The sequence below is a fragment of the Panulirus ornatus genome, chromosome 4 (genome assembly GCF_036320965.1).
Source record: "Panulirus ornatus isolate Po-2019 chromosome 4, ASM3632096v1, whole genome shotgun sequence".
NCBI classification, from domain to species: domain Eukaryota; kingdom Metazoa; phylum Arthropoda; class Malacostraca; order Decapoda; family Palinuridae; genus Panulirus; species Panulirus ornatus.
The window spans coordinates 10,169,487-10,185,895 of NC_092227.1; the positions used below are offsets into that span (position 1 = coordinate 10,169,487).

General features: G+C 45.6%; 1 protein-coding gene across 6 annotated transcripts in view; it reads right to left on the reverse strand.

Moving 5' to 3' along the window:
* The window catches only part of Rala (Ras-like protein A), a 307,573-nt gene that overhangs the window by 174,442 nt on the left and 116,722 nt on the right, over positions 1-16,409 (reverse strand). For 2 of the 6 annotated variants that reach the window (XM_071693550.1, XM_071693545.1), the window contains exon 1: positions 2,266-2,546. The exons of the other annotated variants lie outside the window; for them this stretch is intronic. In XM_071693550.1, the coding sequence (XP_071549651.1) occupies positions 2,266-2,270 (5 nt within the window). In that variant the 5' untranslated portion in view covers positions 2,271-2,546. Of the gene's footprint in view, positions 1-2,265; positions 2,547-16,409 lie in introns of those variants that run through there. 6 annotated transcript variants of the gene reach the window in all.

Genomic DNA, 16,409 nt, shown 5'->3' on the forward strand with positions numbered 1-16,409 from the left:
GTGAAATTTTAAAGAAGGCCAAAAAGTATCAATAAGAAACAGGCAAGTACACACACACACACACACACACACACACACACACACACACACACACACACACACACACACCACAACACACATACGCACACAAACACACACACACACACACACACACACACACACATATATATATATATATATATATATATATATATATATATATATATATATATATATATATATATATATGCAACAATCACCAAGATGAAGTGAAGGTTCTGCATACATATACAAGAGAGACAGAGCTAAGACGCCAATGGTACTCATGTGTCTGTACTTTGCGGTTTTCGGGTTTGGCATCTGGCATCACGCGCATCTCTGTGACTTTACTGCAATATATATATATATATATATATATATATATATATATATATATATATATATATATATATATATATATATGTATACAGGTGTTCCCGGACTCAGTCTGCAAGTCGACGATCGAAAAGTCGCCCTCGGAGGGGCCGTGTCAAAGTTAGCGGACGGAAAGGAGCACAGAGTCTTCGAGGACATTCCCGCCACAAAGGATCCCACCTTACCCTCTTTCCGAGTGAAGGGCAGCCCGGGAACCACAGGAGCCACGTAAAAGGGACCCGTGATGACATAACCAACCAGCTGACTATACGTGTCACAAAGGCTATACGTGTTTCAAACACGGCGTTGGAACACCAGAGAAACACCACGATGCAATCGCTCTGGCGGTGATAACACCACGGTGCACACAGTACGGCATCTCGAGACCATCAAGAAGCAGAGGTGTTGCGTATATATGGTGTGTGTGTGTGTGTGTGTGTGTGTGTGTGTGTGTGTGTGTGTGTGTGTCATCCGAGAAGCTCCGACCTGTCCTGGTGGGCGGAGGCCTCACCTTGAGGGGAACTAGTTCCGTTCCTCGGGTCACACACTTCCTGCGGCTCAACTTTAATAGCAGGGTTCCTCTCACGGACTCGGTGTCCCTACGGGCGTGTATGAATACCAAGGTAAAAAGAGACACAAAAAAGAGGTATAAAGAGTCAATCGTCGGTCAAGAGGTGACAAGAGGTGTACAGGCAGAGGATAAGAACATGAATAACAGTTGTATGGTGCGAGGAAAACATAGAAGTCTACTCCAGTCAGTTAGTAATGGGTCTTGCAATCGACTGGGTCACTAATAAAGTCGCTATCGTCAAGTTATAACCATCATCGAAAAATCTGTAGCACCTTCAGGTTGTACTTCCCTAGGCGGCTGCTGTCTACAACCTATTGACATGAAGGGTGTAAGATGGTCCCGACCATCACTTCAACATTCCTACGTCAGGAGGGTTGTACTTCCCTGGGCGGCTGGTGTCTACAACCCACTGACATGAAGGGTGTAAGATGATTCTGGGCATCAACTTCAACATTCCTGAGTCATGAGGGCAGTACTTCCCTGGGCGGCTGGTGTCTACAACCCACTGACATGAAGGGTGTAAGATGGTCCCGGCCATCACTTCAACATTCCTACGTCAGGAGGGTTGTACTTCCCTGGGCGGCTGGTGTCTACAACCCACTGACACGGAGGGTGTAAGATGATTCTGGGCATCAACTTCAACATTCCTGAGTCATGAGGGCAGTACTTCCCCGGGCGGCAGCTACTGTCTACAACCTACTGACACGGAGCGTGTAAGATGGTTCCGGGCATCACTTCAACATTCCTAAGGCAGAGGAGGGCAGTACTTTTCTGGGTGACTGGCACAATAACGGTTCGTTGGCGTTTTATCAATTCATATCAGACGCCTTAAAAAGGTGGATATCGAGTGGATTTTCTTGCTTCTTTTATATATATATATATATATATATATATATATATATATATATATATATATATATATATATACACACACACACACACAGTTAGAACGATAAGGGTCAACGATCTATGAAAAAAAAGACTTTGACCGAGGAATGCTGCATTGAAATACATCACATCCCAGCATTTCCATGAAATCGTGGAACAAGGTGGGTAAGGTAGGCTTTCCCTCCTGAATTTATAAAGCCACACCTTCAGCGTGTCATGAGAGATGAATGACTTCGTTACGGAGCAGGCAGAGTGACTGACTCTTGAAGCGACCCCCCCAACATACAGTTACTCCGCTCCTGGTTTTTGCACACAGATACACACATCCTGGAATGAGTGTCGGCCTAACTGTCCAAACACACTCGTACAATGAGACTTTAATCACGGTCTCGACAAACTGCAGCCAGTCTTACCTCATTGTCTTGGTCTTGTGTTCGGGTAAATCCACTCCCCCAAGTTTTCCAACAATGAAACGAGGGCTATAAACCCTCCTCTATAAATACAGGAGGGAATCCTGCCACTGAGGGTACAGTTCCGCGACGCAGGGTGTGCGAAGGTGAACTGTGAGTCAATGGGTGCACAGCAGCAGCTTCAGTGGGCCTCATAAAACACCCAAGTTAAAGCTGTGTCGGCGGGGGACCAACGCGAGGAGGAGCGCGGCGCAACACGTCCGCCTAGCTTGGCGTCGCAATCACGACTGGTGGATTGAGTGAGTGGGTGGAGGGGTGGGTGGTGGCGGCCGGTACACCTTGCGTATTGCTACATACACCTGGTGTACGCTCATCCCTCGCCTCCCACACCCAACCCCCTCCAGGGCAACCGTGGGAACACCTCCCACACCACAACCATCCAACTCCGGAGAGAAAGGAGTCCTGGAGGCCATTTTCACCGCCACTCACCACCATAGTAAGGTAGCTTAGGTCACCCCTTAATGTACCAGTGCTGTACATCCCACTAGCCTCTGACGTCCCCATCCTTGCCGTGTGCGTACGAATGTATGTATGTAATGTCCTTTAATGTTGTGTCTGGTCCCAAACATTCGACCTAACGATATATCTGACACATCTTCGCTAAGGGGTAGCTGGGGCAAGCAGATTAGGAGGAAGTCAACCCTTAACTTAGAGCACTAAAACTTACTCTACACAGTGAAGAGATCATCCCTCAAATGATAACACCAACAAGAATGATTAATCTCCTCAACCAGCTAATCTTCCGATCATATTTTGTGATTGAATTCTATCAAGGCGCATTTGTATCACAGGGGATTGTCAGGGGGAGGGGAAACTGTGAATGACAGCAATAAAAACCACGACCATTTAGGGGCTTATTTTGCATGATTTACGTCCTAAAATATTCTGCACTCCGACTCGCCATGTAATGTTTACACTCACGAATCTACACGAATGTCCCTTTTTTGTAAAGTGTCTGACACGTATCTTAATTACTATACCTTATCCTCGTACGGTTCATAATTAAAATGAAATAGAAACAATCATTACTGCCTTGGTATATATATATATATATATATATATATATATATATATATATATATATATATATATATATATATATATATATATATCCTATGTTATCTCTCAACATCTCAAAACCACATCAACTAGACGTCTGCTATACGAGACCGCACTTATGTACGAGAGTATACTTCGGCCACAATGTTGCCGGGCGAAATAGCCAAAAAATTATTACAAGATTCATGAACACGAAAGATTTTCTCGGTGATGTTCTTGAAATCTTTAAATCTAACACTGAATGTCCAGTAGGCATCGGCTTACAGCACCAGGTAAACCAATACCACGACAGCGTTCATAATGCCGTGGTTTACCTCAGTGTAATACTCCTACCGTGAGGTGGACTGTCGTGTGGCACACACCACCACAACCGCAGATATCTGAGCTGGTGCGGACCGCTACGTGAACGCCCTCATCACCCCCACCATCAATAATCACCAGGTCATCACAACCCATCAATAATCACCAGGTCATCACAACCACCATCAATAATCACCAGGTCATCACAACCACCATCAATAATCACCAGGTCATCACAACCACCATCAATAATCACCAGATCACAACCACCATCAACGATCACCAGGTCATCACAACCATCATCAATAATCACCAGGTCATCACAACCACCATCAATAATCACCAGGTCATCACAACCACCATCAATAATCACCAGATCACAACCACCATCAACGATCACCAGGTCATCACAACCACCATCAATAATCACCAGGTCATCACAACCACCATCAATAATCACCAGGTCATCACAATCCACGATCAACGACCACCAGGTCATCACAACCACCATCAATAATCACCAGGTCATCACAATCCACCATCAACGATCACCAGGTCATCACAACCACCATCAATAATCACCAGGTCATCACAATCCACCATCAACGATCACCAGGTCATCACAACCACCATCAATAATCACCAGGTCATCACAACCACCATCAATAATCACCAGGTCATCACAACCACCATCAATAATCACCAGGTCATCACAACCACCATCAATAATCACCAGGTCATCACAACCACCATCAATAATCACCAGGTCATCACAATCCACCATCAACGATCACCAGGTCATCACAACCACCATCAATAATCACCAGGTCATCACAATCCACCATCAACGATCACCAAGTCATCACCCCCACCATCAACGACCACCAGGTCATCACAACCACCATCAATAATCACCAGGTCATCACAACCACCATCAATAATCACCAGGTCATCACAACCACCATCAATAATCACCAGGTCATCACAACCACCATCAATAATCACCAGGTCATCACAACCACCATCAATAATCACCAGGTCATCACAACCACCATCAATAATCACCAGGTCATCACAACCACCATTAATAATCACCAGGTCATCACAACCACCATCAACGACCACCAGGTCACCACAACCACCATTAATAATCACCAGGTCATCACAACCACCATCAATAATCACCAGGTCATCACAACCACCATCAACAATCACCAGGTCATCACAACCACCATCAACGATCACCAGGTCATCACAACCACCATCAATAATCACCAGGTCATCACAACCACCATCAATAATCACCTGGTTCCATAGTGACATCATACATTAGAATACTGTCAGCTCAACAAGCTCCCTCCCTTTCATCCGGCTCCCGGCTACACAGCCCTACCATACACCCGTAAACCAGGGCTAGACAACAGCTAACCAACGTTCCCATGAACCAAAACACGACTGCAGTCGTATACAGTCAGTCAGTCTCTACTGCAACTCGCGTCCCATCCTCAGACGTCTCACAAGACCCTCCCTACAGCCCTCTCCTGGATGTTCAGCCTCGCTCTCACTCTGGACGATAAACTAAGCTGGAAGGAACACGTTAGCACCAACCTTAAAACCTCCAGCTAGCGACACTACGTTCTTTTTTTTTTTCAACTCAAGTCACCTGGATTCCCTCAGCCTGAACTCAGAACATGTACACAACTTTCAGTCTTCCTGAGTCCAACTATGCCTTCTCCGTCTTCGTCTCTATCCACAACAACACAAGGGCTACTGGAGAAGGTACAGAAAAGGGCATGCGCGATCAGCCTCGGACCCTCTTACAACACATATCAAAAGGCACTACACAAACACACAATGGTCCTTATTCTTATTATCATTATTGTTATTATTACCATTATCATCATTATCACTTAGTATTATCACACTGACGATTCTCACCTGCATAAAAACATCGAAAATCAAAAATCTCCGCAAAGCGGTCCTTTCCCCTGTATCCGTTATTAAAGACAAATGTTGTCACCAATCACCTATCACGCACCGACCATACATCACGCACGAGTCGGCCACGTTAAACATCTCCCAGCCAAGCATGAAGACCGCGCTGCGCCACACAGCGCACGGGCCGCCCGCCAGCCTCAGCTCCTAACCTACCCACCCTCCATGCAATAACTTAACTACGGTAACAACACTCACTTCCACCTCCCTTCAAACAGGACTGACAAAGGATGGATGACGATGTGTCCAACGTTCGTTAAGACGGTGTGGTGGGTGGGGCAGCAGCAGGAGGAGGTAACTGTTACTGTACAGGAGTAGGAGTAGAATCATCATCGCCAATGTTCCCGCGTACCGTGTCTCGCCTCACCCGCAGCGCCTGCGGGCCGGCCAGACGCGAGACAAGTTTTAACTCAATCTCTTTCTCTCTCTCCAAGTAACGGATGGATCACTGGTACGATCATCTTTCGCCCGCCTCGCGCCAACCCTCCGCGCCCCTCGGGCCAACTCTGCGCTCCTCTCCTCAAATAAGTGACAGGTAACAGGAGGCTTGAAATGGAAATATAATTGCCAATCAGGAATTCCTGTCGGGACGCAGTCCGTCTGAGTGGGGGCCACTTGAGAAGGGAGGTGTTGAGAGGCTGTCTGAAGGGGGCGTGAGGCCGTTACCTGCAGCAGGCAGGGAGGGAGGCAGGCAGGCAGGCTGGGCCAGGCAACCTACCAGCACACACCACACTGACACTGTTGACACGTCTGCCGTAACGTAACGTCTCCTCCTCCCTCACCCTCCCTCCCACCCGCCACTCTACCGCCACACTCAACTGGTTCACCCAACAGCCAGCCAGCCATCCATCCATTCATATCCTACATAAGGAGCGCTCTACCTACTCACCAGGAGGAGGAAAAGGCCAGTTGGGACTACCCGGCCGACCATAATGTCCATTCAACCGCAGGAGACTTCCAATATACCAAAGATCCATATGGATACCGTTTTCTTCCATCTTTTGTTGTATCACACGAAAACGTCTCAAAAATACAAAAAAAGGGGGGGGACTTATTTTCCAAATCTTTTTCATGTTCTACACCAGGATGACATGAGGCTGCATGATACTCACATGATAATACTACATGCAAAGTATGCAAATACCACAACTCCAATAACATGAGTGGATTACCCTCCCGCTGCTCACGTCAGGTATCAATCTATTCTGCTTCCAACAGCTGTCATAATTCTGAAATCTAATCTTTTTCTTCTCAGTCCCAGTGAACACCAATACTCAGTGACCTTGACTCGTTTACTTAATGAGGGTGAAATGATAACATCTAAGCGCCCCACGTCCACAAAAAAAAATCCTCCCTTTTTTTTGTGTAAAGTGACCGACATAACACGGGCAAAATATACCCGAGTCATGGCCTACTCGGAGGAATAGAAAACGAGAATGAATGAAGAAATGACCCACAGCTCCTCCTCGTATGTCTGCAGGCCTGGCTTTTATAGGCAGAGACGCTCTTGGAGAGATCGGAAGATCAGCTTAGCTAAGTCTACAGTCCTGCCACAGGCTGAGTCCAAGCTGCTGAGCTGGGCCGACGGCTGACCACAGCGTTGGGGAGGGGGTGTCCGCCACCCTGCCGGCACACACCCCCACCCAACCACTGATCTTGTACACTTTGGTGCAAACTTTACCACAGCCTTCTTAAACCTGTCCACCTGTCCACCTCCAGAGCGTTTACCATGGCTGCAGGCATACGTGCTGACCAGTCTTGGGCCTCGAATGTTATCGAGGCGTTTTCGGTTTTCTCTTCGGCTTATTTTTAACTTCTGATCTTACTCGTGGACTACTTTCTTCTCTGCCCTGTCCCCCAGCCATCCGGCTTCGCTGTGACGCCGGCTGTCGAGCCCAGTCGCCCACAGCAGCCATCACCAGCCGTGCATATTCAGCAGTACCATAGATCGGTCCAGCTCCCATGCATACCCCAACCCCTAAGAGCCAGGTGATCCCCCGGGCTCCATGATGGGTGTGTTCAGCAAAACCCAACACACCCAGGATATGAGACCATTTACTTTCGGGGGTCACAGTGACCAGAGCGATGACCGCCCGTGGTAGCAGCATCTGGTGCATTAAAAGACGTCAGTTTCAAGTATCGACAGGACAGAAGCGAGTGAAAAGAAAAAATTGGCAAACAAATCCCCCAGCCGGCAACCTCCCTCAAGGCCAATATGTCTTCTTCAGTCGCCTGTTGCTGCTTCTGTGCGCGTACCTCCTCCTCCTCCTCCTCCCCTCCCCCACTTCCTGGTGACGTCACTGGCCCGGGACACCCACTGTGACTCACCCCAGCGTGACGACACCACCACCCTACAAGACACACACACACACACCCGCTACCTCCCCCACACACATACATATACACACACAGACCTCCTCCACGCCTCAAAATTCCACCCTCGTGCCCGCATATCCACACCGCATCACAGGAAATAAATCAGAATTCTATCTGGTGTTAACTACATGTTTTTGCGATGGGCTTTAACTGCATGTTTCTGTGATGGGATTTAATTACATATTTCTGTGATGGGCTTTAACTACATGTTTCTGTGATGGGATTTAAATACATATTTCTGTGATGGGCTTTAACTACATGTTTCTGTGATGGGATTTAATTACATATTTCTGTGATGGGCTTTAACTACATGTTTCTGTGATGGGATTTAAATACATATTTCTGTGATGGGCTTTAACTACATGTTTCTGTGATGGGATTTAATTACATATTTCTGTGATGGGCTTTAACTACATGTTTCTGTGATGGGCTTTAACTACATGTTCCTGTGATGGGATTTAACCACGTGTTTCTGCTATGGGCTTTAACTACATGTTTCTGTGATGGGATTTAACTACATATTTCTGTGATGGGCTTTAACTACATGTTTCTGTGATGGGATTTAACCACATGTTTCTGCTATGGGCTTTAACCACAAGTTTCTATGATGGGCTTTAACTACATGTTCCTGTGATCGCCCAGATAACAGAACCGGTCTTTCCCCACTAACAACAAGAGAATCCGCTGGATCAGTGAGTTATCTGGCCTCTCCATACCAGGGTGGGAATGTTTCCTATGCGAGGGGAAGGGGTCGGTACCTCCTCGATCGTGTGGTCCCTGTGAGGAGGTCGTCTTTAACTCCTTGCTCACCCATGGTTGCCTCCTGGCCAGTCAATATGGGTGTAACCCGCCACATCTCGCTGGGGGGGAGGGTGTTGGTGGGTGAGTAGGGTGGACGTCTCTGTCCTCTTGAGAATAATATCTCCTGAATACTGACTCACCTGCCGTACTCTCACTTATCACTCGCCCCGTGACTCACTCCCTCCCTCCCCCGCGTCTATGCCTCCTTCTGACTACTAACCAGCGGATGACCTGCGCAGTGAGTCAAACATTGCCTCACGCTTGATCTGATTCATCTCCTCAAACAGTTGGCAAATGTACCATTTCATAATGTCATGCCCAACACTTTACTAAGCGGCCACTCAAGGGTAAACAAGCCTGGTGGACTGTCGCACCAGGACCCCGAGGTTCAACACACACGTATGGTTACAAGCCTGGTAGACTGTCGCACCAGGACCTCGAGGTTCAACACACACGTATGATTCCAAGCCTGGTAGAATGTCGCACCAGGACCCCGAGGTTCAACACATACGTATGGTTCCAAGCCTGGTAGAATGTCGCACTAGGACCCCAGGTTCAACACACGTATGGTTACAAGCCTGGAAGACTGTCGCACCAGACCCCGAGGTTCAACACACACGTATGGTTCCAATCAACCAAATTAGAATACCTCCCACGGGAACTCTACACATAAACAAAGAGAACCATACGAATCTCTTGATTTAAGAAATAAAGTTAACCGTCATAATGGAGCGGCATCCTTGGATACGAAATATATGAACTGTAAGACAAGGTAGAGGAACACATTTAGAGAAGAGAGCGAGAAGCGAGAGAGGAAAAGTGAGAAGCAAAGAGAATACATAAAAGTAACAAAAAAAAAGAAAAAAAAGAGATTCCTATACGTGATAAGGAGGAGGAGGGTTTACACCAGAATGGAAAGATGTGGTGTGTGGAAAGTTTACACCAGAGGGGAAAGTTCGGGGAGGTAGGTCCCCACCAGCGTGGAAAGAAAGGTATGGTGGTGTGTGGAAAGTTTACACCATAGAGAAAGGTCTGGAGAGGTAGGTCCACACCAGCATGGAAAGGTCTAGTGAGGTAGGTCCACACCAGCGTGAATAAGTCTAGTGAGGTGGGTCCACACCAGTGTGGAAAGGTCTAATGAGGCAGGTCCACACTAGCGTGGAAAGGTCTAGTGAGGGAGGTCCACACCAGAGTGGAAAGGTCTAATGGTGTGTGTGGAAAGTCTACAGCAGTCGGGAGGGGAGGGTTCGGCCACAGTGAGTACAGGGAAGATGGGCCCCACTTTAATTACCAGGTCCCTACCAGGTGACTCGCTTCACCTGCTACAGTTTCTCAGGGCCTGCCTCTTTCCCCCTTTCCCCTGCGGGCTCCCATCACTTCATCCAGCAGGCAGACAGTCATGTCAGCCAGCGGACGCCCGTCATGTCATCCAACACGTCCCCCGTCACGTCGTGCAGCAGTTCCCTCTACTACGTTACTCAGCGGTAACTCCCGTCACGTCATCCAGCAGCCTCCCGTCACGTCACGCAGCAGGCTGGCGTGACGCGAGGTATAGGGGTGCCGCGACCCAGGAGGCAGCCCTCCACCCCTCCGGCACCAGGAAGTACACTCCTCATCCTCTACTCCCCCTCGCACCCTGGCAGGCAACGCCCACTTCCCGGTAAAGACGCCATGATCTCCTGAACCCCAGCGGAGACCTCCCACCTACCCCGCCTCCTTTACAACGACCTGGAGGAGTCTAATTCGTGGGTACGAATCCTACTACTCTTGTGTCGGGAGGGCCCACATCCTGTAGGGAGGTACATGCATGATGGCCTCCGTCACCCGACGCTGCCGTCCGTGAGTGGAGTGAACGAGCGAGGAAATGAGGCTAATACAAGGTATCTTCCACGAGTCTTCTTCAACAAACTTCGAGTCTCATTACAAGGGACGAAAACAAGTTCCACTGGTCCTACCTCTTCGATGCTACGACTTTAAGGCAATCTAATCCTTTCTTCTCTTTTTTCCTCAGATGAATTAATGTGTCTATATACATGGAAAACATTGCAGAACCCGACTACATATATATTGGGACATTACCTGTTGTCCACCGAATAACCCACTCACAGACCATCAGGTCTTCTGTAAGCGTACTCGTAGGGGACATGCGACAGACTATATAATGGTGCCCACGACGGCGAGGGACACCACAAGCAGACACCGAGAGGACAGCGACCCTGCGAGGAACCTCAGGAGTACATATAACAATGGGCCATCCAGGTGATACTCGCACAATGACGCGCACACGTTGAGCCCAACCAGTCACCACCCAGACGGCCAAGTAAACCTGTGAGGCACGGCTCTTATGTACCTCTGTCCACTGGGAGCCTGGTGGTGTGTCCCAGGCACGGATGATCAATCCTTATTGATCTGGTGCAGCTGACGGTCCAAGTACAAGTGACGGTACCTGGTAACCTTAAGGTACCGGTGGAGGAGGAAGCACGTCAGGGTCTAGGTTCATGGGGACATGTGGAAAGGTCGGGCCAGGTCCAGATGGATGGAGGCAGCTGGGTATAAACTAGTGGGGAATCGGTCAGGTGGAGGGAGGTGCGTGCTGCATGCCTCCCTCGAGCGACCTGCCCACAGGTCCCAAGACCCTCGTCCTCCTCCTCCTCCTGCTGCAGGTGATGAAGCAATAACACGGGTAATGTATGTGGGGCGGGTGTGTGCAGTGTTGCATTATTACTGAGTCGGCTCCAGTAGCAGGCGCTGCCACCCTCAGTCCTCACCACAGCCATCTGCCTCCTCACCACCATGCACTATGACATATAAAGTTAAGACACCAGGAAACGTCAGAAACAAATTCTTTCCCCGTAACACACAAACGGCAATCACACACACACACACACACACACACACACACACACACATGATACCAGCAAATTTTAAAGAGATGGGACCCCACGAGTGTAAAACTCCCTCCCCGTACTGTGCAAACTGGTAAATGTAAAAAAAAATGTAAAAAAAAAATCAAACACCTATAATCAAACATGCTGACACAATGGCATGAAAGAACAACAAATCAACACCCTAATCATGCAACACAACGAACTTACATACTAACCACCAACACAACAGAGGTACACTAACCAAGAAACACAGCAAATATCCACAATGCCACACAAAGAACCAAGATACTAACCCTGGAGCACAATAAACCTACATACTAACCCTGGAACACAATAAACCTAGATACTAACCCTGGAACACAATAAACCTAGATACTAACCCTGGAACACAATAAACCTACATACTAACCCTGGAGCACAATAAACCTACATACTAACCCTGGAGCACAATAAACCTAGATACTAACCCTGGAACACAATAAACCTAGATACTAACCCTGGAACACAATAAACCTAGATACTAACCCTGGAACACAATCAACCTAGATACTAACCCTGGAGCACAATAAACCTAGATACTAACCCTGGAACACAATAAACCTACATACTAACCCTGGAACACAATAAACCTACATACTAACCCTGGAACACAATAAACCTAGATACTAACCCTGGAACACAATAAACCTACATACTAACCCTGGAACACAATAAACCTAGATACTAACCCTGGAACACAATAAACCTAGATACTAACCCTGGAACACAATAAACCTAGATACTAACCCTGGAACACAATAAACCTAGATACTAACCCTGGAACACAATAAACCTACATACTAACCCTGGAGCACATAAACCTAGATACTAACCCTGGAACACATAAACCTAGATACTAACCCTGGAGCACAATAAACCTAGATACTAACCCTGGAACACAATAAACCTAGATACTAACCCTGGAACACAATAAACCTAGATACTAACCCTGGAGCACAATAAACCTAGATACTAACCCTGGAACACAATAAACCTAGATACTAACCCTGGAACACAATAAACCTAGATACTAACCCTGGAACACAATAAACCTAGATACTAACCCTGGAACACAATAAACCTAGATACTAACCCTGGAACACATAAACCTAGATACTAACCCTGGAGCACAATAAACCTAGATACTAACCCTGGAACACAATAAACCTAGATACTAACCCTGGAACACAATAAACCTAGATACTAACCCTGGAACACATTAAACCTACACACTTACCTCGGCGCACAATACACCTACATCTAACCTAACCTAACCTCCCTAAGCACAACTGCCTACGTCAAACCCTGCCACTCACCACCGTGCACCACCGACCCCACACACTCGTCATACAACACGACCACCCCACACAGCGGGGCATCACCACACATCCCGGAACACACACATCCCTACATATCCGGCCTGTGGCATTGCTCACTCGTGCACTCCCACCCACCCACCTACACAAGACTCTCCAAGTATGACACGCTGAGTGCCAACGTATGCATCAATATGTTACCGATTATAAATATCTTAATATTGTCTTGGCCCATATGCGTGATGGACGAATATGTGATAATTACCATTCAAGAGCACACCATATAGTGAAAAACTACCCACTCCGAGTCAGGAGAATTTCAGCCCATTGTAACTTATTGCAAACTAATAGATAAAACATTGAACAAGAGGGATATATGTGAATATTTTCAAATATCCCGACATTCACTGTTTTATTCTGATATATACATTATATATATATATATATATATATATATATATATATATATATATATATATATATATATATATATATATATACATTAACTGTGGACGAACATACACAACACGAACGTACAAAGTTCTTATAATAACTGACGGAATTTGTGGAATTCGTTATACATCAATATCCTAATAGTTATTAAACGTATTCTAGCAGGAAAAAGATTTCTAAAATAAAAATCAAAAGATAATTTATATAAAGTTTTGCCTTTTGGTTTTCTTTATAAAAAAAAAATATAAATTCTAATTAACAAGTCTCAAACAAAATCTCATTTATTTCTGTCATTGTTATTAGGTAATTCGTATCTGAGGATCGTATATCTCTTGTCATTCAGTTAGTACACAGGTACCAAGGCCCCCCCGTCTGGCTTGCCATTTACGTCTACCATAAATGTTTACTCTGCTCATAAAAAAATCATAGTGAGGTATACTGCTCATAAAAAAATTATAGTGAGGCATATTGCTCATAAAAATATCATAGTGAGGTACATTGCTCATAAAAATCATTGTGAGGTGCATTGCTCATAAAAAAAAACCCATAGATATAATGCTCATAAAAAAATCACTTTGAGATATAATCAAGTATATACGTCTATATATCGATGCTTTAGCCTTCAGCATCAGCGGTTTCAAGACCGCTGATACTACCAACGCGTCCAGGAAAAAGTTGCTCAGTTCTAGTCTTGCGCTCTGACAGGTTCCTACTGTCGTATCTTGGAGTCAATTTCAACTGTGGGAGGAGGTACAGGCAAATCGTATGATGGGGCCTGACGTGCTCTCTGGGAATCGAAGTAGATTGTAATTTTTTTTAAGGGATAACCCAATCAAATGCACGCTGGGAATCGAAGTAGATTGTATTGGAGGGATAACTCAATCAAATGCAGTTCCAATACCATACAATTCTACAGTAAACATGAAACATTCTACTGGAAGTTATGCTATACGAGATTCTTATGGAATAACTAAAGCAAAAAAATGCAAAATTCATTATTTTTTACGTCATTAGTAATTATATTTACTGAGATAGCGTAAATATTATCATCTTACAAGAACATGCTTTCGTTATCAAACAGTTGCAAAAGCACTATTACTTTTTGTTGTTTGCTTTCAGTTGTTTGATATGGGGAACCTTCCAGGGTGGGAACCAAGCAAAACCTACTTCTCTGGACTGACATCGTGTTCAAACTAATCTCATTAACGGCATTTTATATTTCATTCATACATTAAAATGTTCAGGGAACTTTAGGGTGTTTTCTGAGAATATGTACGTATATTCTTCTTGTTCCAAGAATACATATATTCAAGTTCTGAGTAGATAGATAGATGGATAGATAGAAAAATAGATAGACATATATATATAGATAGATAGATACAGATATGTATATAAATATTTATTTATTTACTGCAGTAGGTCACAGTGAAGATCGTGACTTGTATTTACTAATAACCACATATTCAGAGAATATGCATAAATCATATATATATATATATATATATATATATATATATATATATATATATATATATATATATATATATATATATAAATATATATATATATATATATATATATATATATATATATATATATATATATATATATATATTGAGAAGGATCACAATTTGGCGCATAATCAAGTTTATACCTACGAAACCACGGGGAAAATGAAACACGATATGCTTCCCAGTGCACTTTCGTGTAATAATCACATCATCAGGGGAGATACAAGAAAGAAATATAACAGTCAGTTAATATACAACGAAGAGACGTAGCTAGGACGCTTCCCGCTCCCTCCCCTTTTAGTCGCTTTCTACGACACGCAGGGAATACGTGGGAAGTATATATATATATATATATTTTTTTTTTTTTTTTTTTTTTTTTTTTTTTTTTTTTTTTTATACTTTGTCGCTGTCTCCCGCGTTTGCGAGGTAGCGCAAGGAAACAGACGAAAGAAATGGCCCAACCCCCCCCCCCATACACATGTACATACACACGTCCAGACACGCAAATATACATACCTACACAGCTTTCCATGGTTTACCCCAGACGCTTCACATGCCTTGCTTCAATCCACTGACAGCACGTCAACCCCTGTATACCACATGACTCCAATTCACTCTATTTCTTGCCCTCCTTTCACCCTCCTGCAGTTTCCAGGATATAGATAAACTGTGTGTGTGAGTACACGTAGCACGGCGGCAAAACGCTTCCTGCTCCGACAAGCTGGCGGGCGGGCCAGTTGGCTGGTACACATTGAGCCTAACACGCCAACTCTGAGAGCTTCCCGACCCACTTCACAGGCCTGAGGAGGAGGGGAGGACCTTAAAGAAACAGCCCGCCCGTCCTACCAGCATGTTTCTTCACCCTCCCCTCTATACTCCTGTCCTGGTTTTCATAGCACCGAGTTTAACCCCCTTGAGTCGAGCGTGAGGACCACTGAAAAGCCTGACCGTTGAACATGATGATAACACCGACCCTTGAAGATGACGGTGCGACACTTGAACATAAGGGTGAGACCTTTGAGCACGACGGTACGCCCCTTGAACATGACGGTACGACCCTGGAGCACGGCGGTGCGACCCTTGAACAAGGCGAAACGAACATGACGGTAAGTCCTTTGAAGATGACGGTGCGACACTTGAACATGAGGGTGAGACTCTTGAGCACGACGGTAGGACCCTTGAACATGACGATAAGCCCTTTGAGCACGGAGGTAAGGCCCTTGAACATGACGGTACGGCCCTCGAACACGACGGTACGGTCCTTGAACACGACAGTACTGCCCTTGAACATGACGGAACGGCCCTTGGTAATAGCGTGACCTTTACCCTGATCCTCGAAGGTCGAGAGA